The 24,792-nt window shown below is 64.4% G+C and overlaps 1 protein-coding gene across 2 annotated transcripts; it reads right to left on the bottom strand.

The window, feature by feature from the left end:
- Positions 1 to 106: 106 nt before the first annotated feature.
- CPLX2 (complexin 2) lies at positions 107 to 16,410 on the bottom strand. 2 transcript variants are annotated; one of them, XM_075164324.1, is made up of 5 exons: positions 16,290 to 16,410; positions 11,529 to 11,627; positions 2,360 to 2,467; positions 1,749 to 1,924; positions 107 to 1,576 (listed from the first exon to the last, which is right to left on the bottom strand). In XM_075164324.1, the coding sequence occupies exons 3-5, from the start codon at positions 2,388 to 2,390 to the stop codon at positions 1,379 to 1,381; spliced, it is 405 nt and encodes a 134-aa protein (XP_075020425.1). In that variant the 5' UTR covers positions 2,391 to 2,467; positions 11,529 to 11,627; positions 16,290 to 16,410; the 3' UTR covers positions 107 to 1,378. The 2 variants fall into 2 exon arrangements, with proteins under 2 accessions (XP_075020425.1, XP_075020424.1); XM_075164323.1 differs by lacking the exons at positions 11,529 to 11,627; positions 16,290 to 16,410 and adding an exon at positions 4,604 to 4,645.
- Positions 16,411 to 24,792: the final 8,382 nt, after the last annotated feature.

Raw genomic sequence — 24,792 nt, 5'->3', positions numbered from 1 at the left:
CCTCCCCTAGTGTGATGAGCTGCCAGGTCTCAGCCCTGATGGGGATGGAGGGACAAGGGAGCTGGCACGGGGCCCTAGGGGAGCAATGGCTGAGAAGAGGCCAGAGCAATGTACAAATCCCTTTATTTTATTAGTTTGTCAAAGACTAGTTCGAGCAGGATGGTCACAGCATGTCTGCGGGGCCCTGAGCCGCCCGCCACCTCCCAGGGAGGGCCCTGGTGAGCAGCTGGGGGCTGTGGCGGAGGAAGCACGGGGAGGGGGAAGCATGGTGCGGCAAGGGCCGGGGCGAGGGCGTGCCCCTGCGTCCCCCCGTTGGGGTGCAAGCGGCGGCTCCCAGGACATACCCAGGGCACTTGCCCAGGGATCCCTTCCCAGGCCCAGGGGACCCGTGTGTCCAGTGTCGGGTGGGGGACAGCCGGGCACTCCCAGCCCGGGACTGGCCCGGCAACCCTCGGCCTCGTGCTGGCTTTATTGCAGGGGGCAGAGCGGGGGCCCCAGCAGCGCGGTGGGGGGCTCTCAGCTCAGCGCTGCAGGTGGCCCTGGGGACAGTGGGGACTCGGGGCAGGGGCAGGTGGGAGCATGAGCAGCGGACACGAGGACGCATGGAGCGACGGGGTGCACCCTGGCACAGAGACACTAATGCGAGAACGGGGGCCAGCGGGGCCGAGACACGGACGAGCGAGCGGTGGGGACGGCGGGGACGGAGCGGGGGGGACGAGGCAGGGATGTCCCTGCCCCGCACGTGCCTTTGTACACGGTCGGCGGAGCGTGGTGCCCGCTCCTCCCGGTGCTGAAGTATTGCAGTCTAACTGATATGGCTTTAACTATGGGGCCAGAGATGCGGGGAGGGGGGGGTCCCCTCCAACCCCCCGATGCTGGGGCACACCGGGCAGCCCCGGGGGACCCCCGTGCCCGGGGACTGGGGATGGGGGAGCTGCGGGCAGGGCGCCTGGCTTTGTGCTTTGGGCTTGGCCCAGGGCAGGACGGGGCAGAGGGATGGCAGTGCTGGGGACGAGGGCAGGCGAGCGGGGCCTGCCAGGGTCCCCTGGGAGGGCAGGAGGGGCAGGGCAGGGGGCACGGGGAGCCACCCCGGGGGGGCCGGTAGGGCCTGGGGTGCCCCCAGCCTGCCGCGAGGTTACATCAGTGCATTTGGTCCCGGTTCGCCCTGTCCGGCCAGGGCCGCTCCCCTTTGGCACAGCGTGGTGGGGGGGCCCTGCCTGGACAGGATGGGGTGGGTTTTTGGTCTGGTCGGGGAAGGGGCAGGAGGGGGTGCGGAGGGGGTGCAGGGACCCCCCCCGGGGCCAAGGGAACTGATGGAGGGGTCAGAGGGGAGAGGGCGCCCGTGCCCCAGCACCCCATGGCAGGGTTGGCGGTGCTGTTACTTCTTGAACATATCCTGCAGTGGGCCGGGCAGGTACTTGAGGACGGTGTCCAGGATGCTCTCCTCTTCCTCCTCCTCCTCGTCCCCGCAGCCTGCCGGGATCGCCTTCTTGGGGCGCGTCAGGCTGCCCTCACACGGCTGCTCCAGCGCAGCTTTCTCTTCCGCCTCCTTCTCCTCCTTCTTCTTCAGCCCATACTGCGAGGACACAGGCCCTCAGCAGGGCAGGCAGCAGGTGCTGCCCACCCTGTGCCCCGTGCCCATCACCACCGCCTTGGGCCACCCACCTCCTCGGGCATGCTGGCTCCCTGTCCCAGCCCCACCCCAGGTGCCGTGGGCAGGGGTGGGCGCAGGAGAGGCGTGTGCCCACCTTGTCACGGATCTGCTGCCGGACTTTCTCCCGCTCGGCTTCCATGCGGGCGTGCTTGGCTTTCCGCTCCTCCTCCTGCTGGCGCAGAGCCTCCTGCCTCTCCTCCTCCTTCTTCTGTGCGTCGGGGTCCTTCTCCTCCTCGCCCCCCAGCATCTTCCCCATGTCCTTGGTGGCCCCTGCGCAGCACAAGACCATTGGCCGGTCCCCAAGGGTTCTGCAGCCCAGTGCTGGCTGCTGAAGCCCCTGCAGAGGCAGGGAGGGCATGGAGCCCCCCGGCAAGGGTGACCCGGGACGTCCCCAGGGTCCCCCACACCAGAGCCGACTGCAGATGGGCTCCGGAGGCTGCGGGGATGGGGAGTGCTGCGGGCTGGCTGCGCTGCCCTAGTTTGGCGTCAGCCGGGGGAGATGCCGGCAGCTCCTTCAGCGCTGGCACCCAGGGGACCCGCTGGGGAATCCCACTTAGCGGCGGGAGAGCTGGGATTCCCCAGCCAGGCGCTGCCAGTGCTGGGAATGGGAGCCCCGGAGGGCTCCGGCAGCAGCTCCCCGCCACGCTCCGCAGGCCGGCATCGCTCCTGGAGGGGTACACTGCGGGGGGGACAGCACCCACTCACCGCCCAGCGCTTGCTTCATGACGAAGTCCATGGTGCCGGTGTGCGCGTGCGGCTAGGCCAGTGCCCAGCGCTCATCCACTGCCGTCCGGGCTCGCCAGTCGGGGCCACCTGTGTGGGCAGAGAGGGATGCGGTCAGGGACGCCGTGCCCAGGGTCCTCACTGCCCAGGCACGAGGAATGGGACGGTCCCTTGGGCTGCAGGACGCACCCTCTGCATCCCCAGCCCCAAATGCCTTCCAGGATGGGCAGAGGGAGATTTTGGGGTCTGCAGGCAGAGGGTGGGCAGATCTGCCTGCTGGCAGTGCCTGCTCCCCTCGGCACCCTACCCACATCCCTGCTGGCCTTGGGGACCTGCAGAGGGACTTTCCACCCTAGCACCGCCCCCGGTGGGGCAGCAGGAGCCCCGGGCTGCTGCCTGGGGGCTGGTGGGACCCACCACCCACCGCGTGCCCCTGCTTTGAGGGTGGGGGGACAGACCCTGCCTGGGGATGCCAGTGCAGCGCAGCTGGACACAGGGTGCTGTGTGTGCGCGTATGCGTGTGTGTGTGTGTGTATTGCAATGCATGTGCTCTGCAGAGAGATGGAGAACAGGCTGTTGGCAGGTTGTGACAGTGTTTGGGGGCTGTAGGGGTTGTAGACAGCAACCTGTGACTGTGTGTGTGATCCCCATGGGGTGCTGGGGATGGGTGACAGCGTGCAGGGGCACTGCGTGTGCAGGACGGAACGTGTGTGTGTGCACGCCATGTTTGCATGCGCTGTGTGTGTGAGCTGTACGTGCAGGCTGTGTTTGGTCAAGAGGTGTGTTGGCGGGTGGCCGCAGGCTGTGTTTGCATGAGGGGTGTGCACGCTCACGCGCGTGTGTGTCTATAAGTTTGTGGGGCTGCAAGCTGCGTGTGCCCACACGGTGTGCGGGTTTGCAGCCTGTTTGCAAGCTTGGAGTATGTGCGTGCCTGAGTTTGGGGGTTTGCAAGCCCCGTGGATGTGTGTGCAAGGGCTTGCAAGGTGGGTGGGTGTGCGCGCAGGGGCTTGCAGGCTGTGTTTGTGTGCGCTGTGTGTCTGTACTGCGTGTATGCGTTTGCACGCTGGGGGGAGGGTTGCAGGCTGTGTTAGTGTGTGTGGGGGGGCTGGGTGTGCAGGTCTGTGGGTTTGCAGGCTGTATGGGGGGGATGCGCACACAAATTTGCAGACTGCGCCGCGTGTGTGTACGTGTGGGGGTGTTGCAGGCTGGTTGCATGCTCTGTGTGTGTGTGCATGTGGGGGATTGCAGGCGGGGTGTGTGTGCGCGCGCGTGGGGGGGTGTGTGTGCCCGTGCCCCCTGCGTGCCCTGTGTGGTGGGGGGGGACTGCAGGCTGTGCTCACAGCCTGGGTGTGCAGTTTGCAGCGTGTGTGTGTGCGTGTGTGTGTGCGTGCACCTTGTGGGTGCCGCAGCCTCGCAGGTCCCCCCACCCCGGCTCCCTCGGACCCCGCTGGGATGTGGGGGGGCTCCACGAACCGGGACCCGGGGAAGTTTGTTGCTCCCAGCCCCGGGGCACCCCGCGGTACCGTGGGGGGGGCTCCTCCAGGCAGTACGGTGCTGAGCGCCGGGGCTGCAGGGGGGGCTCAGGGGACACCGGGGACGTGGGGACATCGGGGGGCGCCGGGACACCGGGGCCGCAGGGAGGGTGCAGGGGACAGTGGGGGCCGTTGGGACACCGGGGCCGCGTGGGGGGGGGGGGGCGCAGCGACACCGGGGTACGTGGGGGACACCGGGGGATGCAGGTACACGGGCGATACGGGGAGACACAGCAGACGGGGGGGGCCACAGGCAGGCGCCGGGACACCGGGGCCGCACGAGCTGCAGCGACGCAGGGGACACGGGGGGGCGCCGGGAGGGCGGGGGACAGCGGGGACAGGAGACGTAAGGGACACCTGGCATGCGAGGGACACCGGGACCGCATGGGGGTGTGGAGCCCCGGGACGCACCGCGGGGGGGGGCGCAGGCACACGGTGGACGCGGGGGGGACCCGGGACGGGGGACACGCACCGGGGGCGCAGGGGACACCGGGGACGCGGGGGGGGGGGAGGCGCAGGGACACGGGAAGGGCGGGAGCCGCGGCGGGGGGGGGGGGGGGTCGCGCAGGGGACGCGGTGCCGCGGGGACCTGCCGCCCCCCCCGGTGGATGCGGCGCGGGGCCCCGCCCGCCGCCCGGGGCCGCCCGGTGCCGCAGCGGCGGCGCTGTCCCTTCAGCACCGGCGCGGCACTCACCGGCTCCGCCGCCGCTCTCCGCTGCCGCCGCTCCGCCCTCCCGCCCCGCCCCGCCGCGGCCCGGCCCCCGGCCGCCCCCAGCGGCACGCGTGGGCCCGCCCGGGGCGACACCCCCCGCCCCGCCACCGCGCAGCCCGGCCCCCCACCGAGGGGGGAAGCGGGACTCCCCCCCCCCCCGCGGGATACGCCGCACGACCCCCGGGGAAACGTCCCGGTGCTTGTGGGGGGGCCCCGGGGAGCCCCGCACCGAGCCCCGCACCGCTCCCCAGGATGCGGACGGGGCCCCCCAGGCCCCCCCCGCCCCCGCGCTCCCGCAGCAGAGGGGGAGCGCGTCCTGCGCAGGGTTAATAATTCACCTCCGCGGCAATTAACGGGCGAAACGAGGCATTAATCAGTCGGAGCCACCGGGGAGCTGCGCCCCCCCCAATCCCGGACCCCCCTGCTCCCTCACCCGGCACCCCGAGCCGCAGCACCCCGTCCCCTTCCGCAGCGGTGCAGAGCAGCTGCGGGAGTTTAATTAAAGTCCCTGATAAATCATCTCGCCCTCCTACCCCGCCAACTCAGAGGCCCCAGCTTTGGATTTTTGGTGCTGCTCCCCTCGGGGGTCCCACGGCGTGCGGGGGGTGCTCAGGCAGGAGATGCTGGCAGGGGCTGCACGGCCATGATGCCCACAGAGCTCAGGACCCCCTTCAGCAGGGGGGTCCCCATGAAAGAAATGGGGGGCACCACCCTGCCCGGTCCCCCCCTACGCCTGCCCAAAGAGAAATGGGCTCTTGCAGCCCCTCCTGCCCTCCCCGGCTGCGGGACAGGGCTCCCCCGGGTCTCCCGTCCTTGTCCCAGTGCACAGAGAGGCACTGGGGATGGGTGTGCACCCCACCGCCAGCCCTGCCACCCTGCAGAGGGGCAGCCGGTGCCTCCTAATTAAGCCAGCCCTGGGTTATTAGAAACAAGACGAGCCCTTTGCAAATCAGATTAGTGGTGCTCTGAGCCAGGCTTTGGGGATAGCTGGTGTCTAATGGTGAGGCTCTGGAGGAGCAGCCCTACAGGGATGCTCGCAGCTATGGCCTGGAAAAGTGCTGGGAGAGGGTCTGGGTGTAGGGTCGTTTCGGGGACCGCCCCCCCCGCATGTAGGAGGCTGTGGGGAGCTGCAGTTGCCCCCTCAAGCCCGGTGGTGCAGGCTGCAGAGATGCTCTGGTGCTGCTGGGCACTGCTGGGGCTACTGTGGGGAGGATGAGGGTGATGCGGGATGTGGGGCAGCAGCGGGGAGCCATCCTGCAGCTGGGGGGGGGCCGGAGCTGCGCCACGCCTGTGCCAGCCCAGCACCTCTACAGGGACGCAGCACCGGCAGACCCACGTGTGTGCACCCGCTGCCGGCTCCTGCCCCGACGCACAGCCGCTGCCGCAGATGGGTCTCGGCACAGGGACAACACATCAGGGACATCGCCCTCTTGTTCATCCCCTCTCACCACTCCCCAAAATACCCCCCCCGGCACAACCCGTCTCCACCAGCCCAAAGCCTGCAGCCTCATTCTGCCACAGCATCGACCAACAACTCCTTTTTCCACCTCCACAGAAAAAACGCCTCCTGCCCTCGCGCCCAGCCCCGCTCTGCCCGCCGGGACCTGGTGGGACAGGCACGTGGGCAGCGGGTCAGGCCTGCACTTGGCCCGTCCATCCGTCCTGCAGCAGCCCTGCTCCGGGCGCTGACGTCAGCGCTCCCGGTAGCCGGGCGGTGGGCGGGTGGCACCGCTCCTATTGTATTAAAAATAATACAGCGGAGCACAAATTCATTACAGATAAGTATGACAGCCAGGAGGAATTAACGAGCCCGTCTCTCAGCGCCTGACAAACGCCTCCTTTTGTTCCTGGGATGGGTCCTCGAGTCTTTCAATCTTTGGAGATGCCTCGGCTCATTAAGCCCATCCTCCCCCAGTAGCTCCTAGCGTGCCCAGGGACTGCTCCCAGTATGAGCTCTGGCCAAGCCAGCAGGGCCGTCCCTTGTGCCAGTGCCCAGTGCTAAGCTGGGCTTGCCCTCCTTGGGGCTCGGTGGCCTGGAGTGCTGTCCCCAAACTCGGGACGCCGTGCGGGGTGCGGGGTGGCTAGGGGGAGGTGGGCGAAGCAGCCCCCGTCCCTGCTGCTGCGGGAAGCATGAGGCTTACGTGAGCTGTGGCCAACCGCCCCGGCACTCCAGCTGCTGGTGCCAGCAGCGCAACCGCAGCCGACAGGCTGGCGGGTGCTCAACTCTGCCCTGCCAGCTGGGCTCCATGGGAAGGGCAGCTGGGGGCCTGTCACCAGCCCTGGGCATCGCCTCCGTCCCCCTGTGCCACACACCCCTGCGGACACCCCTGCTCCCGGGATGGGGATGGGCCCAGAGGATCCCTGTGGTCCCAGAGCCGAGCTGGCTCTGGTAGGTGTTTGGAGGATGCTCCCAGTGCTGGGAGATTGCTTGTGCCTGGCATGGGCACTCCTTAGGCACAGCTGTCCCCTGGCATCGTCCTGGGCAGTGTCACCTGCCGGGTGGCTGCCTAGAGCTGCCGGGGGAGGCAGGAAGGGAAGGGACGGGGAGGGATGGGAGGGATGGGGGGGGCAGCGCCACGGCCAGATGGAGGAGGAAGCTCTCAGCACTGCCAAGTCCTGCAAGTTGCCTCCGTGCCGGCTCGCGGGGGCAGCATGGCAGGGACGGAGCCGGCACGGATGCCAAGGCCCCAGCAGCATCTCACTCCGCTCCCCGCTGGCGTCTGGGAAAAGGGCACAGGGCTGGCTGCTGCTGCCGCATTGCCCACTGCATCCGCCACCAGCAGTGCCCTGAGTGGCATCTGCCCACCCCGCTGCCGGCACCGTCCCCAGGCCTCGCAGCCACACAGGGACCCTGCAAGGTCACAGCCTCTGCGGGCCCTCGCAAAGCTCCCGGGCAGAGGGAAGAGGGTGCCTGAGTACCTGCACCCATCCCTGCGGCACTGCCAGCCCGGCCTGCTGCCACCCATTAGCACAGGACAGTTATTTTACTTATGCCCCCTGCCACCTCTGTAGAAAATAATTATTGGTCCTTCTCATCGCACCAAGGGATTAAAAGTGGTTAACTCCATTTCCAAAGGCTTTGTTATGTTGGTTTTCCCTCGGCTGCTGCACAAGGCGATTTCCACAGTACCACTTAGGCAGCTTTTATCAGGTTGTCTCCTGGAGGTAATTGGGTTTTTCAGGAGCCTGTTTAAAATTCGTAAGCCAGCCTCTTAAACAAAACAAAAACAGCAGCGGGGAGAAGGGGAAGAGGCAGCACAAAGCACGCAGCAGCTGCAGCCTCCGAAGAGCAGCCCTGGCCCCTTGGGGCTGGCACCTGGTGGGGATGGGGACAGGGACAGGCACCAGCGTGCTGTAGCCTCAGGCTGTGGCTGGACCACCCAGTGCAGCAGCTGAGCACAGTGAGGGCGCACAGACCACGGGGACAGCCCCTGCCACCCCTGCTGTCCCTCCCACCGGTGACACTGCGCAAGGCAAGGGCGACCCGGGGTCACTCCCGGGTTACGCCGTGCTCAGGGTGAGCGTGCAGTGCCCAGAGCCGCCCACGTCCAGCCCCTGGGGACGCTGGGGCCACCTCTCTGCCCCTGCAGCAAGTCACAGCCCCCCCAACACCCCCCCCCCCCATACCAGGCACGGGGTTTGAACGTGGGTCTCACCGCGGGGCCGGCGTGGGAGTGCGCCACGAGCCCTGGGGCTGGCAGGGAGGGAGGGGGGCTCGTGCCATGGCTTGACCCCGGCTCTGCCGCGATGCTCTGCCCGACCGTGGGAGCAGCACCATGGCAGCGGGGGGCCGGGGGTGGCAGGGCCCCCATGAGCTCATCAGTGAGGGACAGAGAAAAAGGGCCAAATTCACCCCTGGAGCCACCCTCACAGGATGACTTCTGCTGGCCCCATGCCCTGAGGGTCTCCCCGGCTCCGGGCTTTGCTGGCTGGACAGGAGAGGCTCCTGCCTGCTGCCCTCCCCGTGCCCTGCTCTGCATGGGCACAGCAAAGCACCCCTGCAGCCACGGGAGCTCCAGGCTGACGCTGTGGCTTTTCCTTCTCTCCTGCATCACTATCACGGGCCCGTCTGCATTAATACCACGGCCCCGTCGGCATCAGTATTGCAGACCCATCTGCATCGTTACCACAGCCCCATCGGCATCGCTCCCGCAGACCCGTCTGCCCCCTCCTGCCTGGCTCCTGCCCGCGGGGCGGGGGGTCTGTGCTGGGCACCCCCAGCCCGTCCCTGCCCAGCTCCGTGCCGCGGGGCGCAGCGTGGGCCGAGGAGTGGGTGGCGGGGAGCTGCTGCGGCAGATGGTCGGCAGGGCCGGATCACGGCACTGCGCGCAATAAGGGACGCGTGCGTGCCCCGGGGGGGCCGTTTGCAGGAGCTGGTTGTGAACTGGTGCCTGCAGGGCCCCAGCACGTGCCTGCTTGTCCCGGGCACGGCAGCTGGCGTGCGAGCCGGGGTGGCCGCGGCTGAAGGAGGGATGGGTCGAGGAGGGGACGGAGCCCACGACTCCCAGCTGTTCCCAGCATGGCGGTGTCCCAGGAGGATGCCGGAGAGGAAGGGGTGCTCCCAGTGCTGCTCAGCCCTCCAGAGCTCCTCAAAAAGATCATCTACGCCTACATCTGTGTGAGAGAGAGTGACGGAGGGGCTGAATCTCCCAGCGAGGGCACCGAAGGGGACAGGGACCCAGCTCCAGGCTCCAGCTAAGAAGCATCCAGCGCGGCCGGGATGTGAGTCGCTGAGCGACCGAGTGCCTTGGCTTTGCCGCCGCTGCTCTGTGCAACGGGGAGTCCTGCTCACCCAGCCCGTCTCAGGGCCATCCAGAGCCCCGAGGTGTCCATGTTCCCATAGCTCTGCCAGGGCCATGGTACACCATCACCCACTGCCTCGTGAGCGCCAGGGGACGGCAGGATGGACCCCTCTGGCCAAGCGCTGCAGTGGCGACTCCTCGTCCCCGCAGCTCCTGGCTCCCAGCGTGCGTCCGGTGCCTCTGTGCCATGCATTATTAAACAGAGGCACTGCAGCCTCTCGCTGTTTATCCTGGTGTGGCTGTGCAGGGAGCGGGCTGTGGGAGCCGCGGTGGCTCGCTGCAGTCTTAGCCGGAAGATTTAGGCTCGCTGCAGGTCTGGCCAATTCCCCAAACAGGTTTATGACACCTGGGGTTACTCACCCGGCTGTTTCCCACCTCCCCACCCCACGCAGGATGGATCCCATCTCCCTGTAAAGAAACCACCGTGCACTCAGCCTCGGTACTATCACCTACACCGCTTTCTCCTGCCCACACAGCAGGTACTTATAGCATTTACATCCCAATCGCCGTATATAAAGGCACACTTGCACTGAGTCCACCCCATCAATATTTATGGCAGGCATGCACACCCGCACAGCTCTGCAGGGGCCGGTGCAGAGCAGAGCTGGGTGCAGCACACCAGGCACTGCTTGGGGAGCAGACAAAAGCCCCCCGAGCCCCTGTGCTGCCTCCCCATCCCTTCCTATTGCCCCAGCCATCGCCTTTGGGAAGGAGCCAGCCCGTGCACATTCTGATTTCCATCCCCGCCGCCCTGGCAGGGACAGGGTCCGTGCAGGTGCCGATGACGGAGGTGGTCGGGACTGTGCGGGGAGCGGATGCCCGAGGGTCCCCTCCTGGCTCCGTGTCAGGATGGGATTTGGGCACCTGCTCCCCGCAGAAAGCCTCGGAGGGGTTACACCCACCCTCATTTCACCAGTGGGGGAAAGGCATGAAGGACAAGGGCACGATTAGCTCAAGATTGGGCATCCAGATCACAGCAGAGCAGTGGCAGCCCCTGCCCATCACCCCTCCAGCTGAAGCACCCTCAAAAATGACACCCCGGGCGCTGCTCCTCTGGGGTTCAGCCTTGTGCTGATACAGGTGTTGGTTTTGCAAAGATCCTGCAAGTTCTTTGGGGCTCCTGAGACGAGGGCAGAGAGCCTGGGGTGCTTTACCCCCCCCCTGCACCGTGGAGGCTGGGGAGTGGGAGGAAGAGGGGAGCGGGAGGAAGAGGGGAGCGGGAGGAAGAGGGGAGCGGGGATGCCGTCACAGCTGGTCCTGCTCCACCCAAACTCCCAGCCTGGCTCTGGGAGAGCATCTGCCTTCCCGGGGGAGAAGGGCTCATCGCATCCCATGAGAGCGGAGGTTTGGGAGCTGAGATGCCCCGTGCCCTGGGCAACAAAGGGCCACAATGCTGGGGACACCCTGTCCTCCGACGGCAGCAGATGGCTGCACAGTGGGGGGCTCTGTGGTGGCGTGGGGGGGACATCTGGGTGTCTGGGCTCCAGCCAAGCTGCAGCTTGGTGGGAGCGGGATGAGCCTGCGCTGCCCTGGCTTGGGGTGCTGGGAGGGGTGAGACCCCGCACCGGGGAGCAGCTGGGATGGGTGGGGGCTTGCTGCCCACCCCGGCTGAGACCTCCCCCAGCCTGCCTGCGCTCGGGGTTTCCGCTGCGGCATGACGCTGGATGGGCACGGCGCTGCTCCAAGAGCTGCTGGGGCTCTGGCCAGAAAATTCATTCTTGGCTGCTTGCAGTGGGGTTTGGCGCGTACCTTTCCCATCTGGGGGCTTTCAAAGGCAAAAAAAAAAAAAAAAAAGAAAGAAAAGAAACCCTGGCCCTGTGCCACCTCCACAGTCACCGTCACCTGCCATGGTCCCCAGGCAGGACCGTGCCCAGCATCCGCCCTGGAGCCCGAGCTGCTCCCCGCTCCCATGGCCTCAGCCTGGTCCTGAACTGGTCTGGATGCCTCTTGCCCCTGCACAGGGTCTCACCAGGATGCCCATGATGAACCCCCCCATCCTGGGGGGCCCGACTGGCTCCGCTGAGGCAGCCCCAGGCGTTACCTCTGCACCCCCCTGCTCCATCCCATGGCTGCACTGTGTCTGTGGCTGGGGCAGCTCTGCCTACCTTGGTGCGTGCAGCGCCGGGCGTCCGCAGGCTTCGGCACCTAACGCAGGGGGTTGAGGACCTCGCGGGGGTGGCTGGGCATCGCAGGGAGAACGGGGCCTGTGGAGACACCAACAGCCAGAGGATCAGCTCCGTGGTGGGGCCCCAGGACCAGGGTAGACAAAGCAGAATCACTTGACGGGTGATGGACAAGAGCACACCACTGCCCGCTGCCCTCTCCCTCCATCTGGGAGGCCCAGGGTGGGTCTGTGCACCCCCCCGCATCCCAAACTCCAAGGGTGGGAGCAACCTGCTGCCAAGACACACCGTCTCCCCACAGGTGGGAGCCCAGCGGGGTGCGCCGAGGGTGGCAGGCTGCAGGAGGTGGCAGCCTGTCAGGGTCTTTGCTCCTCTCCCAGATCAGGGACACCACCTCCGCTGCTGGCAGAGGGCTCCTGGCTGTCTCTGCAGACACCCGGCAGTTTGGATGCCTTCATTAAGTATTTAGAAGGCTCTCAATTCTTTGAGGGTTTTAAAATTTCACATTAACTCTGCCTTCCTCAGCTTGGAAATGATGGATTTCTTTTTTGGAGAACATAATGGCAAGTTAAAACAAGCCGCCAAACAAAAGCCCTTGCTCAGACTTTGCAATTTGAGAAAGCCTGGACCCACTCCGGGCTCCCCACTTCTGCCAGACCTCAGTCAGCTTCTGCCCAGGGATCTTGTCCCTTCCCTGAATGTCCTTGAAATCCTCCTGTGATGCTCGGGGAGAGACGGGGGGTGCTCCTGGGGAAGCTGGCCTGGGCAGGGGCTGTGCAGAGACCCAGGTACCAGGGTGCTGGGTGCCATGCTGGCAGTTTCTCGGAGTGGCTCATCCTCGTGGTGTGGCTGGTGCCACCCCGATGGGTGCCACAAATGTGATTTGTGCTCTGCGATTCGGGGAGCAGGTTCCTGGGGAAGTTACAAATTCATCCTGACTTCGAGCAAAGGTTTTTCCTCCACCCTGGGGAAGGAGGGAGGCTTTGGCAAATGGGAGATAAATATATGTCCCAGGGGAGCCAGGGGAAACACAGGCAAACAGCGACACTGGAGGAACAGGGGCTGCGTTTCTGCGTTTTTAAAAGCATTAATGATCAGGGATGCCTCGTCCCAGCCCCCGGGGCAGGAGACACTGCCAGCCCCTGGGTTCAGCGCTGGGTTTGGGGAGGGTGCAGGCTCACCCAGGGGCCCCCGAGCTCTGGGGGCTGCGGAGAAGGGGGCAAGAGGGTCCCCAGTGGGATCCCCAAGGAGACCCCAGAACTGAGACTGTTTCCCTGGGAAACGCAGAGCTAAAAGCTCAGCCTGGAAAGGGCTCAGCAGCAGCGTGAAGGTGACCTTTGCTGGGGACAACCGCTGCCTCCTTCGGGATGTGGGAAGGCTGGGGAGCGGGGTAAGACGGGCTGCAGAGTGCTGCGGGGACGCGTTGCCTGGGGGTGGCTGGTTTCCAGACAGCTCAGCGCCAAGGAGACAAGCTGGGCTGGGAACAGGATCAGTCCCCTGCTTTGTCGGCCATGGCCTGGGGTGCAAATTAGCTGTTCTGTGCTGAAACCCCAGAGGATGGGAAGAGTGGGGACTCCCCGCCTGGGGACCTGAGGGGATGCAGAGGGTCCTGGGCAGTGCTGCTCCGATCCCTGTAGGGTATTTTTTTTCGGAGACAGACCGAAATGTTTTTTTTCCTGCCTTTTCAATGGGCAGAGCTTGCCAGTACCACGAAGATGCATCTCACCTGGACAGCTGCGCTAGCTCAGTCTGTCTATCCAGGCAACCAGACACCAACCACAGCCAAAAGCAGAGGACAGGGAAGAGAAGAGCAGGGTGACGGTGCCAGGACACCCCCAGCTCCAGGGACTGCAGTGTCCCCAGTGCTGGCAGGGCTGCTTTTATCCAGCTGAGGTCTGGACACAAGACCATATCCAGGGAAAACTTCATGCTCGAGATGAGACCATTAGCGAGTCCGCAGCTCTTCTGCTTTGGCAACTCCGGCTCTCGGCACCCTGCTTTTATAGCTGAGCTTGTCCAAACGTCTGCAGAGGTGGGCGGGCTGGGGAAGGGAAGCAGCGGGGTGTGCGGGCTGGGAAACTCTGGGCCACATCTCAAAGCGCTTCTCCTGCCTAAGGGAAATGCTTTTGTGACCTGCTTTGGGGCTGGCATCAGCTTCGTGTCCAGGCACCGAGGTGGGAAAGAAGGCTCCGAGCCACGACGCTTGGGCAAAATATCTGCAAACCAGACTCGGTGCCGGCAGTGCGCCATCCTGGCTCTCACGCAGGGGTGCAAAGGGCTTGGGGTGCCATGCCGCACTGGGCAGCCCCCAGAGGCATTTCCCGGTTGGGGTCTTGTACCTGAGCCAACCTCCCATGCCTTCAAAAAGCAGACCCTCAGCCTCAAAAATCTCAACACCTCTTGCAGACTTCGTGTTGCTGTGGGCTGGGGCAGGTCTGGGTCACATCGTTACGGGGCTCTGGGATTTGGCTGAGATAAATGATGTTTCTGAGCCTCTGGTACGTGTTACAGCAGGAGCTGGTGGCACCAGCTGGGGAGGGACAGACCTGCTGGCCTGGCTGCCTACAGGAGGAACAGGCACCTGCGGTGCAGAATGGCACGGAAAAGGTGACAGTGGCTCCTGGTGAGGCACTGGGCGACCCAGCGAGACACCAGAGCCTGGAGGCATGGCCTGGAAAGCCCATGGCTGGACGAGGCACACGGTCCGGGTCTCCACGGCTCCGTGGAGCCGGGAGAGGCGGAGGGAAAAGCTCCTGGGACGAGCGAGCAGAGAGCGCTCACGCGAGAGCAGCCCGCAGGAGCGCAGCTTGTTTACCCTGGCTGAGCAGGCCTGATTGCTCTCTATAAATACACCCGGCGAGTAAACACCGGGGAGGGAGAAGGATCATTTAAACTCGAGGATGATGCTGGCATAAGAACAAATGGGGAGGTCTGGCCAGGAACACGCGGAGGCTGCGGGCGAGAGCAGAGATCCTCTGGCCGCTGGGAAAGTCCTGCTCTGGGCAGGGGGGTCCAGCCCCGGCTGTTTGGGCAGCGTGTGATGCCCGAGGGCTTGGCCTCGGTGCCGGTGGGAAAGGCGGCAGCCCAGGCTGCAGTGCCTGCGCCCACCTGCCAGACCAGACCTCTCAGCTCTGGGCCGTGGGGGCACGTGGGTGCCCAGCGCTGGGAGCTGTGCCACGCTGCCAGTGGTCACCATCTCTTCCCCAGAGGGTTTCTCTGCAATACCAGACCTCCGCTGGGACCTCTCAGCTCCGGTGCTAAAACCGAGATGGGCAACTCGACGCAGCTCCCCTTGGCTGCCGACAAGCAGCACTGGGCCTGGCGGGCTGCGCCTGGCAGCAGCCTCTGCAGAAACCCAGGGAAGAGCCAAGGTGCGAACCGCAATCATCCTCTAGCCCCGCGAGGTGTTAATAGCTCTGTCTGGTTGGGGTCATTTCAATACTAATGTTATCACGCGAGGCAATCGAAGAAACAAACACTCAGCCCATAGCCAAGGGAGACTTTGAGACATTTTTCTGTGCCAGTTTGTCTCAGTTGAATTGTCTCCAGCTTCCCCAGGACCGTGAGGGTCGGACACCCGGTGCAGTGCTTCCAGCTGGGGCCTGAGCTCCCCGTTTCCCCTGGCGACATCAGAGCCCATCCTGGCACCCCTCGGGATCCTGCAGTCTCAGGGGGACGAGGGCAGGTTTGGCAGGGAGGACACCTCTCTGCTCCACAAGCCCGGCCCATCCTTCCTCATCCTCTGTTTGCCAAACACAGCACCTCGGCTTGACTTGAATCACTCCGGCTCCTTCACCAAAATCCGCCAGCCAGGCTGCCACCGCCCGCCGTGCCTGGCTGGTTGCACGGAGAAGCCCTGAGTCGTCAGCCCTGTCCCGAGCCAAGGTGCCAGCCCTGCTTCGCTGCTCTGACTCTCCGCACTGCCTGCCTCGGGCAGCAGCTGCCCGCTCACGCTCGTGCCATGCGGGTGGCAGTGCCACTGCGTGCTGCCAGGCCTGGATCACGGCAGCCACCTGCCCTGTGTGCTGCAGCCACGGCGCTGGGGGCACGGCGGGAAGAGGGGCTGGAGCGTGGGTCATCGGAAGGACCCCAGAGTGATGGTGTAGTGGGGAAAGGGGCTGGAGCCTGGGTACCGAAGGACCATGGAGGGGACCGTGCAGCTGGGATGCTCCACGACTGGTTGGACTTAGCCGCGGAGAGCAGGATGGAGGGGGCAGATGTGATGGAGAGGTGTGGGAAGAGCCCGGTGGAGTACCAGGAGCTCCCCACAGCAGAAGGTTGCGTGGAGCCTCCCCGGGTGCAGGCAGGGGGTGGTGGGGGGAGCAGGTCGCCTCCTCTCCTTGCCCACGGCCCCGCTCTGCAGAGCCCCCCCGCAGGGATGGCCAGGCACCGAGGGGCTGGGGGGGGTGGGCGCGGATGCAAACCACCGTCCGGGGGGTGACAGCCCTTCTCCTGCCATCCCCTCCGCATCGGCGTCCCCCCTCCCCAGCCCTGCGGGGGGCAGGCCGGGGGCGCACCGCTCAGCCCTGCATCTTGCACCCGCATCCCGCCCCGCATCCTTCCCCGCATGCCGCATCCCGCATCCCGCATCCCCGCGGCCTCCGCCCCGTTACATAAGCCGGCAGCCCCGGGAGGCTCGGCGGACCGGTCCCCGTGCCCGTGCCCGGCCCCCCCCCGGGCTCTGCGGCACGGCGGACCCGCCCCCGGCCCCGGCCCCGGCCCCGGCCCCGGCCCCGCACCCACCTGGCTGGGCTCGGCGCGGCTCCGGTCCGCCCCGTCCGCCCCCGGCGCAGGGAAGGAGCCGCCGCCGGAAGGGAGGCGGGAGCCGTAACGGTGTGGGGGGGCCCCCGGTGATGGCTCCCCCTCCGCCGCACGGCCTCCCGGGCGGGGCCGGCTCCGTGCCCGCCCCCGGCCCGCCCCGCGCCCCCGGCAGCAGCCCCCGGCCCCGGCCTTCCCTCCCCGCAGTCGGCAATTCCCCTCCGGTACCCGGCGATTGCCCCTGCTGCCCGGCACGTCCCCTCGGTTCCCGGTAATTGCCCCCCCGGTACCTAGCCGCCCCCCTCGGTACCCCGCAGTTGCACCCCTGCTCTCCAGCCACCCCCAGCACCCAGCAATTGCCCCCCAGTACCTAGGCATCCCTCCCAGTACCTGGCCATGCCCCTGGTCCCCAGCAGTTGCACCTCCAGTGCCCATAACAGCCACCTCCCAGTACCTAGCCATGCTTCCCAGTATCTCCCATTTCTTGTCCACCTCTGTTTCCCCAGTACCCAGCAATTCCCTGCAGTACCTGGCCATCCCTCCTGACCCTCCACCTGGCAGTTCCCCCCTCCAATATTCATCCTCCCCCCAGGACCCAGTAGTTCTCTCCCCCAGAGTCAGTGATTCTCCTCCCATGGCACTGTCGGCCCCCCCCGGAGGAGGGGTCTCTAGACAGAGCATCTCTGGGTGTCTTGGGGTGCCAGCAACGCTCCCCAAATCAGAGACCCCCATTGCACCTGACAAAGCCCTTGCCCAGGGTCTCTTGCAGGGTGTGCTGAGGATGGGGGATGAGGAGAGCTGGGCATGGCCAAGAGGACTCCTGAGATCCCCAGTACCCTGGGGGGCTGGGACTCGTCCCCCCCCGCCCAGCCCCTCTCCGCAGGCTGCTGCCCTCGCTTCCCTGGCAGGCAGGCAAGGCGCTCCTTCCCCTGGGTTTTGCTTTGGGTTTGTGGGTGCACAGAACGGCTCCTGCTGAGCCCTGGGGTTGCTCTGGAGCCGGTGCTTTCTGGGGTCAGCTCCTCGTTTTGCAACTCATCTTTGCAATAGGTTCGGCCATTGGGATCTAATCTCCTGAAAAATGGGGTCCTGCCTCTCCATCCTGAAAGGGGGTGCAGGATGGCCGTGCGTTAGTACCAGAGGAGGGCTCAGCAGCACAGTCCTGGGGGTGTTTGCTGCTCGCATTTCCCACCCCAGGGAGTCCCTCCTCCACCAGGCATCATGGCAGGTGGGATGTGGGTCAGCCGGGAGCCACCTCCGGGGTCAGCCCGCCCTGCTCCCTGCCGTGCCGCTCATCACATCACACCACAGCTCATCGTGATGCTCCTTCTTGCAGGGCTGCTGCGGGATGGAGATGCTGATGAATAAATCAATCCCCGTCGGTGCTGAGGCAGCAAAACTTGGATGCAAACAGAGGAGCAGCGCTGGGACCGGCGGCCTGACGGCCAGGATGGCACCGCTTGTGAGTTCCCCCCCACGCAGCCGCCGCAGACAGAGCCGCCTGCAGCCAAGTGGGCAGCTCTGATTGCCTTCTCGCCATGTTTTATTTATCAAAGCGCTCAATATGCAGGCTCACTCCCGCTGTCCCATATTCTTCCTGGATCCTCCTGCCTGGAAATGGGAGCAGCAGTTTGGAGAGGGGCCGTGGGGCGCTGCTGGCTCATCCCAGGCTCAGGGGGCACCGGCCCCTTTGCCTCCCAGCAGTGGGCTCCTGCGAGCTGTTGGCATCAGCCTGCCATGCGCCTGTCACTCAGCCACCGCTGTGCCGAGGAGTTGGGGTCCCTCGCTGTGTGCAGAAGGACAGTGCTGTGCGACTGACCTTTCCCGAGCTCGAGGAGCACTTTTAAGCACTTTGCCAGGAGCAGCGGTGTCCCAGGCTGATGCCAGACACGGGAGGAGGTTTCTGTGGTGCCTTCATGCTCAGCAGAGGCTGGTTCTGACCCGGCCCTGGCCGAACCACGGCCGTGCCCACCGTCAACTGGCCCTGTCCTGGCCCCCACTCACTTTCCTCCACCGCTTCCAGCTGCCTGCGTTGGAGGAGAGGTTGCTGCAGGGTGCATTTCTGCTGCCTCGCTGCTAATAAATAAGCCCCAGTAATGAGTTGGGCTCTGGCGGATGGGCAGGTAGTGGCAATAATCCCCCAATTAAGTGGACGAGGCAGACAGTTAAGTGCAGAAAAACCACAAATAAATAATAAGGAGAATAATTTAGGAGCAGGGAGGAGCTGGTGGCTGGGTCCCTCAGCCTTTCCCCGGGCGGCAGGCAGGGCCAGGAGCACTCTGGGAAGTGTAGTTCTGCCTTCCCTGCTGACATCCTCTTTTGGAGGGATGGAAATCTCTGATTTTCACCAGTTGCGCCAAGGCTGGGTGTCCCGTGGAGCACCAGGGCAGCCGGTCCTGGGGATGGAGAGCGGGCCAGGAGCATGGCTCTGAGGGGAGCCTGTGTGCACGGGGCATCCCTGACTGAGAAGGGAGCCCACAGGGCTCTGACACCGAGGAAGCCCTGCCTGCCACCCCGTCCTTCAGCAGAGGGTCCCTGGGGCTGTCTCCCACCAGTGTGGGAGCTGAGGTGATGGAGAGGCTCTGGCCATGGGATGGCTGCTTTGCCTGCTCACCCTTGCCATGCATGAGAGAGCATCACTGCTCTCCTGCCTCCTACGGATGCAAGTACCGGCTCGGAGAGCCCAGCAGAGGATGGACCGTGGAGGATGCACCCGTGCAGGAGCCGTGCTGGATGGTGGCACAGCACAGGCTTCCTCCCAGAGCCCTGTGGACACACAAACCACAGTGAGAGCAAGAGCAAATGCCTCCCTGGCACTATCGATCACAGCCGTGGGCTGTGCGTGCCTCACTGCTGAACTTGCAGGGATGATCAATAGCCGTTTTTCTTCCCAGCCTTCATCCTGCTAATGGGAGCCACCAGCCCTGTCATTTCCCCGGAGCGGCCGGGAGGAGCTGGGCACGGGCGGGCTGGAGTGGGACCCACTTCTCCTTTGCATTCGCAGGTTTATAATCTCCAAGAGCCGCGGTGCGTACTGCAGCCTGGAGCTTTGCAACCGGGCACTGGGGAGCTGGCGGCCCTGCCGAGGCCGCAGGGACAGCTGACACTGGTTCCTGGCTGGGGATGCCGGCGCTGGGGTAGCTGCGATTAGTCGTAAGCAAACACTTTGGAGCAAAGGTCCCCGGGCTTGTGGCGTGCAGGCAATTTGCTCCCTGCGGTGACAGGTTTCACTCTTGATGGCAGCCGGCAGTGGCTGCATTGGTGCGTGCAAGGCAGGAGGAGATACTCAGCTCCACGGCTCAGCCTGTGCCCCCGCAGGTGCCCGGGAGGACATACCCGCTGTGCACGGGTGGGAGAGGGAAGCCCGTGGTGTCAGGGGCTGGGCTGCGGTGCCACGGGACATGGTCCTGTCCTGCCCGGTGACAGTGCTGCTGATGGTGCCACCGTGGGGATTTTTCCCGTGCTGGCAGCAGAGGGGGGGAACTCAAGACAGGCATAATAATCCCCACGTGAAGTATAAGAAAAGAAGCTATTTAAGTATTACCTCCTCCGCCTGGCGAGCCCACAGCCAGGCCCTTATCAGGAGAGGGAAGGCAGATAAATCAGCCGTTCCTGTTAGGCAGACGAGCTTATAACACTCACGTGGCACCAAACCTTGTGGGAAAAGGTGCTGGTTCCTGGTGAGAAGGTGATGGAGGGGATGCTGGGGGCAGCCAGGATGGAACCTGCCATGGTCCCGCCAGCGGCCAAACATAGGGCAGCGAGTGACCGGCATTGCCTCAGCTGCCGGGACCCCGCCAGGAATTTCCTGGGGACAGCAGCAAATCCTGGGGATTTTCATTTCTGCTCCTGTGCAGGCAGTACCTGGGAGCTGAACTCCCCTAGGGGAGGAGGGGGAGAAAAAAGAGCCAAGGGAAATCAAAGAAATCAGGGCTTTGATGCCTTTCCCTTTGGACCCAGGGGCTTGCAGAGCCAGGCAGTGATGGGCAAGGGGTTCCGGTCTGATGGTGGGGTGCTGCTGTGGGATGGAGCATGGACCGGGGTCCCTTCGTCCCGTTTGCATTTGGGAAAGCCAAGCCAGGCCCTCATGTGCCCACTACCCCATTTTGGGGGGCAGGAGCAGCCCTTCACGGCAGACTGCAGAAGATCAATGTGTTTTTGAAGGCAAATGAGAGTTTTTGCCCTGAAACGGCACGGGCACCTGCTCCGAATGCTAAGCAGCTCCTTGGAAGGCAGTTTCAAAGCACAAAGGGCAGCGGGACGTGGGAGCAGAGTGCTCATCCTATGGCCCCTGGGGACCATGCTGTGTCTTCCTGAAAGTCACAACAGAGAATTAAACATGCAGGAAAAAAATTCCCAAGGAATCTGGCCTGTGGTTCTGGGGGTCTGGGCGATGGCATCCCCCCTCCAGAGGTCATTGCCCGTTTCGTGGTGGCCATGGTGGCATCTGCTGCTCGGGGCGGCAGCGCTGCCAGACCCACTCCTGGAGGATCGTTTTGGGGGGGCTGCAGCAGTGGCTTTATTTTGCAGGCAACTGCCGCCGGTGGGACCCACTGCGCTGGTGGGACAGCAAGCAGAGAAGTGCAGGGGACCCGTCCCAGGGGTGTCACCAGCTGTAGTCCACCCAGACTTGCTGCTGGCTGAGCCTGCACAGAGCAGAGCATCCTCGGGGCCGATGCTGCGGGAGTTTGGGGGCGGCTGGTGCAGAGCCGTAAGGCTGCTCTGCACCAGCCGCCCCCAAACTCCCGCAGCGTCAGCCCCAGCCCAAGTCCCCGCATGGGGGTTGCACAGTAGCATCTTGTGCGCCCCCAAACTGCCACCCCATGCCCAGGGGTCTTGCAGGGCAGGGGGTTGGGACCTGTGCAGAGTCAGCCCCGAAGCGCTCTCTCCATAGATCTTCCCACCTGCCTCTGCCCAGCTCATGGAGGTGATTTTCACTTCCTTTCATCTGGAAAACCACCAGCAAAAATCATATAACAACTTCCTTGGCAGCGGGAGAGGTGAAGAGATGCGCTTGCACATTCACAGCAGGTGATTCTCCGTGCTGCTTGTCGGAGGAGGAGGATCGCTCCGGCTCAGGATGTGGAGCAACACTCAGGCACCCCCGTCCCCCCGACCCGCACCCAGCTGGGCACAGGGTGTGCAGTGAGGGCAGAAGTTACCCACCCTTGGTCGCTGCTTCTCCTCCATCCTCCCTTTTGCCTGCCCTGCAAGAGGTGACGGGCAGTGCAAAAATATCATGGCATTGTCTTTGAACAGCAAACACCCCAGCTGAGGGGAAAGAGGTCAGGGTGGTGCATCCGCAGGGGTCCCCCCCGTGCTGTGCCCGAGCACAGCCTCTCCCTGTGGCAGAGATGCCCAGGAGCATCCGTCGGTGGAAGCTCCTCTGACTGGGGACAGGAACATCATCATGGCGAGGTGGAGGAGCTGCTATAATCTCATTCCAGGAGCAAATCACATTCCCAGCAGTCAAAGACAAGTTAGGTCTTAATAAAAATGGTAATTCCCAGCAGATTGAGTTGGGAACAAGGAGAGCGTTTGTCGCTTCCCCTTGCAAGCCCTCGCCGGTGCCCGCGGGGAGCGTGGCGGTGTCGGAGGAGGCAGAGGGCTGTGCTGAAGGATGCGGCTCCGGCCAGAAAGCAGGAGCATGGGGAGCTGCCGCAAAGCCCCAGCTCCTCACATCCTCCAGGAGCCGGCCTCGGCTCCTCGCCTGCCCGTTCCCTGCCCCGACGCTCACCCGAGCTGCCCTGTCCTGAAAGCCAGAACTGTTTGTTTGCTGTTTCCTAGGAGAGAAATCATGTTAAAAAAATTAATTACACACCTGAAAACAAAATCTGGCTGCTCAAGTGCACATCAGGGATAAATGGTGTGCTCCAAATTAGACAATTTACAGCTTGGGTAAGTAATAAAGGAACCCAGCTGGGCGTGAAAGCTGAGGGGGAGAGTGACCTTGGAGGGGCTCAGGGCTTCCCCTCCCCAGCCCTCCCAGCCCCCCAGCCCCTTCATCCCTCTGACCCCCTCTTCATCGCTGCTTGCTGAGAAACCCCAATTTGCTCAGCACAGCTGGCTGGGGTAGCTCCTTGCGGCCCCAACCTGGGGAGTTCAGCAGGGATTTTGGGTGAATTTTAGCCCTTTTAGAGCTCGGAGATGGGGAATAGCCCTGGAGAACGGGGCAGATGGGGCAGGTAATGGAGCAGAGGGATGTGCCATGCATCCCAGGGCGAGAGGGGCTGCATGGGTCCTGCCGCCCCCGTGGCACCCCAGCAAGCAGGGATGTCCGGCATGGGGGGGCCCCGTTGTGCTCCGGTCCCCCCGGCATCCCCCAGCCCACGCTGGCCTCTGCAGTCCTCCGTTGCGCGGTGCGTGGGAGGGCTGGCAGCGCGCTGCTGAGGAACGGGCAGCTCTCCAGGCTTGCCAGCGAGAAGAAAATCATTTCTTTGCCTTATTTTTCCCTTTATGGTGTCCCAGCCCGGTCTGCAAGTGCAGGGAATTTAAAGGGGCTGTGCCCTGGTGCCATCGCCCCGGTTAGTGGCAGCGGGGATGGTTGATGTGGCTGGATCCGTGCGGCGGAGCTGAGGTCTCCTTTGTGTGTGGGCTGGCGGCTGTGGGTGCTTCCCGGCTTGCCTGCGGAGAGGGACCAGCTACGGGGACTACGGCTGCCCCAGGCACCCCCCTGGGCAGAGCTGGAGCGTGGGCAGCACCTGCGAGAGGCGAGGAGATGCCCTGTCCCTGTTGCACTGCCCACAAGAGACCTGCCGCCGTGGGACCCCCGACTCACAGGGAGCTCGGAGCACAGCATCACCCCAGGGAGCCATAGGGACTGACCCCCCTCCACCTACACCCCTCCCCAGCCCCCCACGTGCTGCCCACCAGCTCCGGCAAGGGGCAGGATCCCGCCAAGCTCCCCAGGCTGCCGACACGTGATGGTGCGTGGGATGGGACCAGCCTCCCTTCTCCCCTCTCTGCTCGACTCCCACCTCTGCTCAGAGCCGCCTCGGAAACCAGCCAGCTAATGATGCGAGATGCGGAGCAGATGGGGGACCTGACGCTATACTCCCCAGCAGCGGATTAAGCATGCAAATGGATGTATAGCGACGTGGTGCCTCTTGGCCTGTATCCTTTCCACCCCCACCACACGTATGGCATTTCAATTCGCAGCCCCAGGCCCCCCGCTTGCAGCACCCCCAGCCTGGCCTGGAGCCACACGTGGAGGGCAAAGACAGACGGACGGACGCAGGGATGGTCCACGCAGCCCTGCCTGCATGCCAGAGGTTTAGCTCCTGCAACACCCGTGACCACTTCTCGGCCTCAGAAAGGCTGGAAAATGTGCGCTGCCTGAGTCCTACCCCACCTCCAAAACCCGCAGGGTTTTGTACTGCCTGACCCCACCGCATGGCCTGGGGGGGACTGGGCAGCCCTGGGGGGGACCAGTTCAGCCTGGAGCAGGACCAGAAAGGATGCCTTGCTTCAGCCCAGCCCTGCAGCTGTAAAACCAGCCCCCCCCCCCCCAAAAGACTCAAAATCTCCCCTTCCCGATGCGGGAGTGAAACTGCCTCCACCTGCAGCATCGCTCCTTCAGACCATCTCTGCCACCGCAGCGCAGCACGGTGCAACGCCGTTATCTCTAATGCCTGGGAGCGGGGAACAGATTAATATTCATCACAAGGGAGCGGAGCATATGGAATATGAATAATGCTAATTGTGTCTGTATAGATTTAGCGTAAGAAGCTTCCATGCATTAAGGAGGGAAGGAATTAGTCCTTCTCTGAACCGTTTCAGACTCATTTGTGGTGAAGGAGCGCCTGCCTGCCTGCGGGTTTTGAGATGGGGGTGAGGATAAAACTTGTGTCCCATGCTTGAGTGCGGGAGAGGCTTGGGGATGCAGGGCGGCTGCGCGGGTGGGCGCACGCACCCTCTGCCTCTCAAAAAACTGAGTGATGGAGAAAACTCGGTCACTGCAGATGCCAAGGAGGAAAAGGGGCTGCCTGCAGATATGTGAGCCCTGCTGCCGTGGGCTGCCACGCCAGAGACCCCCCCAAGCTGCCTGCACTGGAGGCAGCTCTGAGCCCGCCCTGCCTGGTTTTCCATGTGCATGGCCCCGCTGGGCTCTTGGTCCCTGGGAGCAAGATGCAGTAGTGCAGGACTGGCAGATGCATCACGCTCCCACCCTGGGTGCATTTACCTGGCCCTATGTGCAGGCAGCTGCTGTGCGTGGCAGGGAGGGAGCTGGCAGGAGGCAGTGCCCTGTGCGCAGGGGGGCTGGGGTGGTTAACGAGGCGCCGGGGGGCGAGAAAACTTAATGTCTTAAACATTCATCCCATTGGGGATGAGGCTTGGTGCCCTGTTTTAATCGAATTAGCTCATGGCTTTAAAAAGGTGAAGAGGATAAGGCTCATTTGCTCGGCTGGGTGGCGGAGGCAGGTGGGAAGAGCAGACTGGGCACCGCGGGGCTTCAGTAGGGCCCCCCGGCCCTGGCGAGCGTGTCCCCTCC

This window comes from Calonectris borealis, chromosome 15, assembly GCF_964195595.1.
Source record: "Calonectris borealis chromosome 15, bCalBor7.hap1.2, whole genome shotgun sequence".
In the NCBI taxonomy this organism is placed as follows: Eukaryota; Metazoa; Chordata; class Aves; order Procellariiformes; family Procellariidae; genus Calonectris; species Calonectris borealis.
This window is presented reverse-complemented; position numbering and strand designations above follow the sequence as displayed.

Coding starts and splice junctions, on each gene's coding strand:
- CPLX2 (XM_075164324.1), bottom strand. CDS start 2,390: ATGGACTTCGTCATGAAGCAAGCGCTGGGCG. Junction 1,925..2,359: donor CATGAAGCAAGCGCTGGGCG/GTGAGTGGGTGC, acceptor TGTGCTGCGCAG/GGGCCACCAAGGACATGGGG. Junction 1,577..1,748: donor GGCAGCAGATCCGTGACAAG/GTGGGCACACGC, acceptor GTGTCCTCGCAG/TATGGGCTGAAGAAGAAGGA.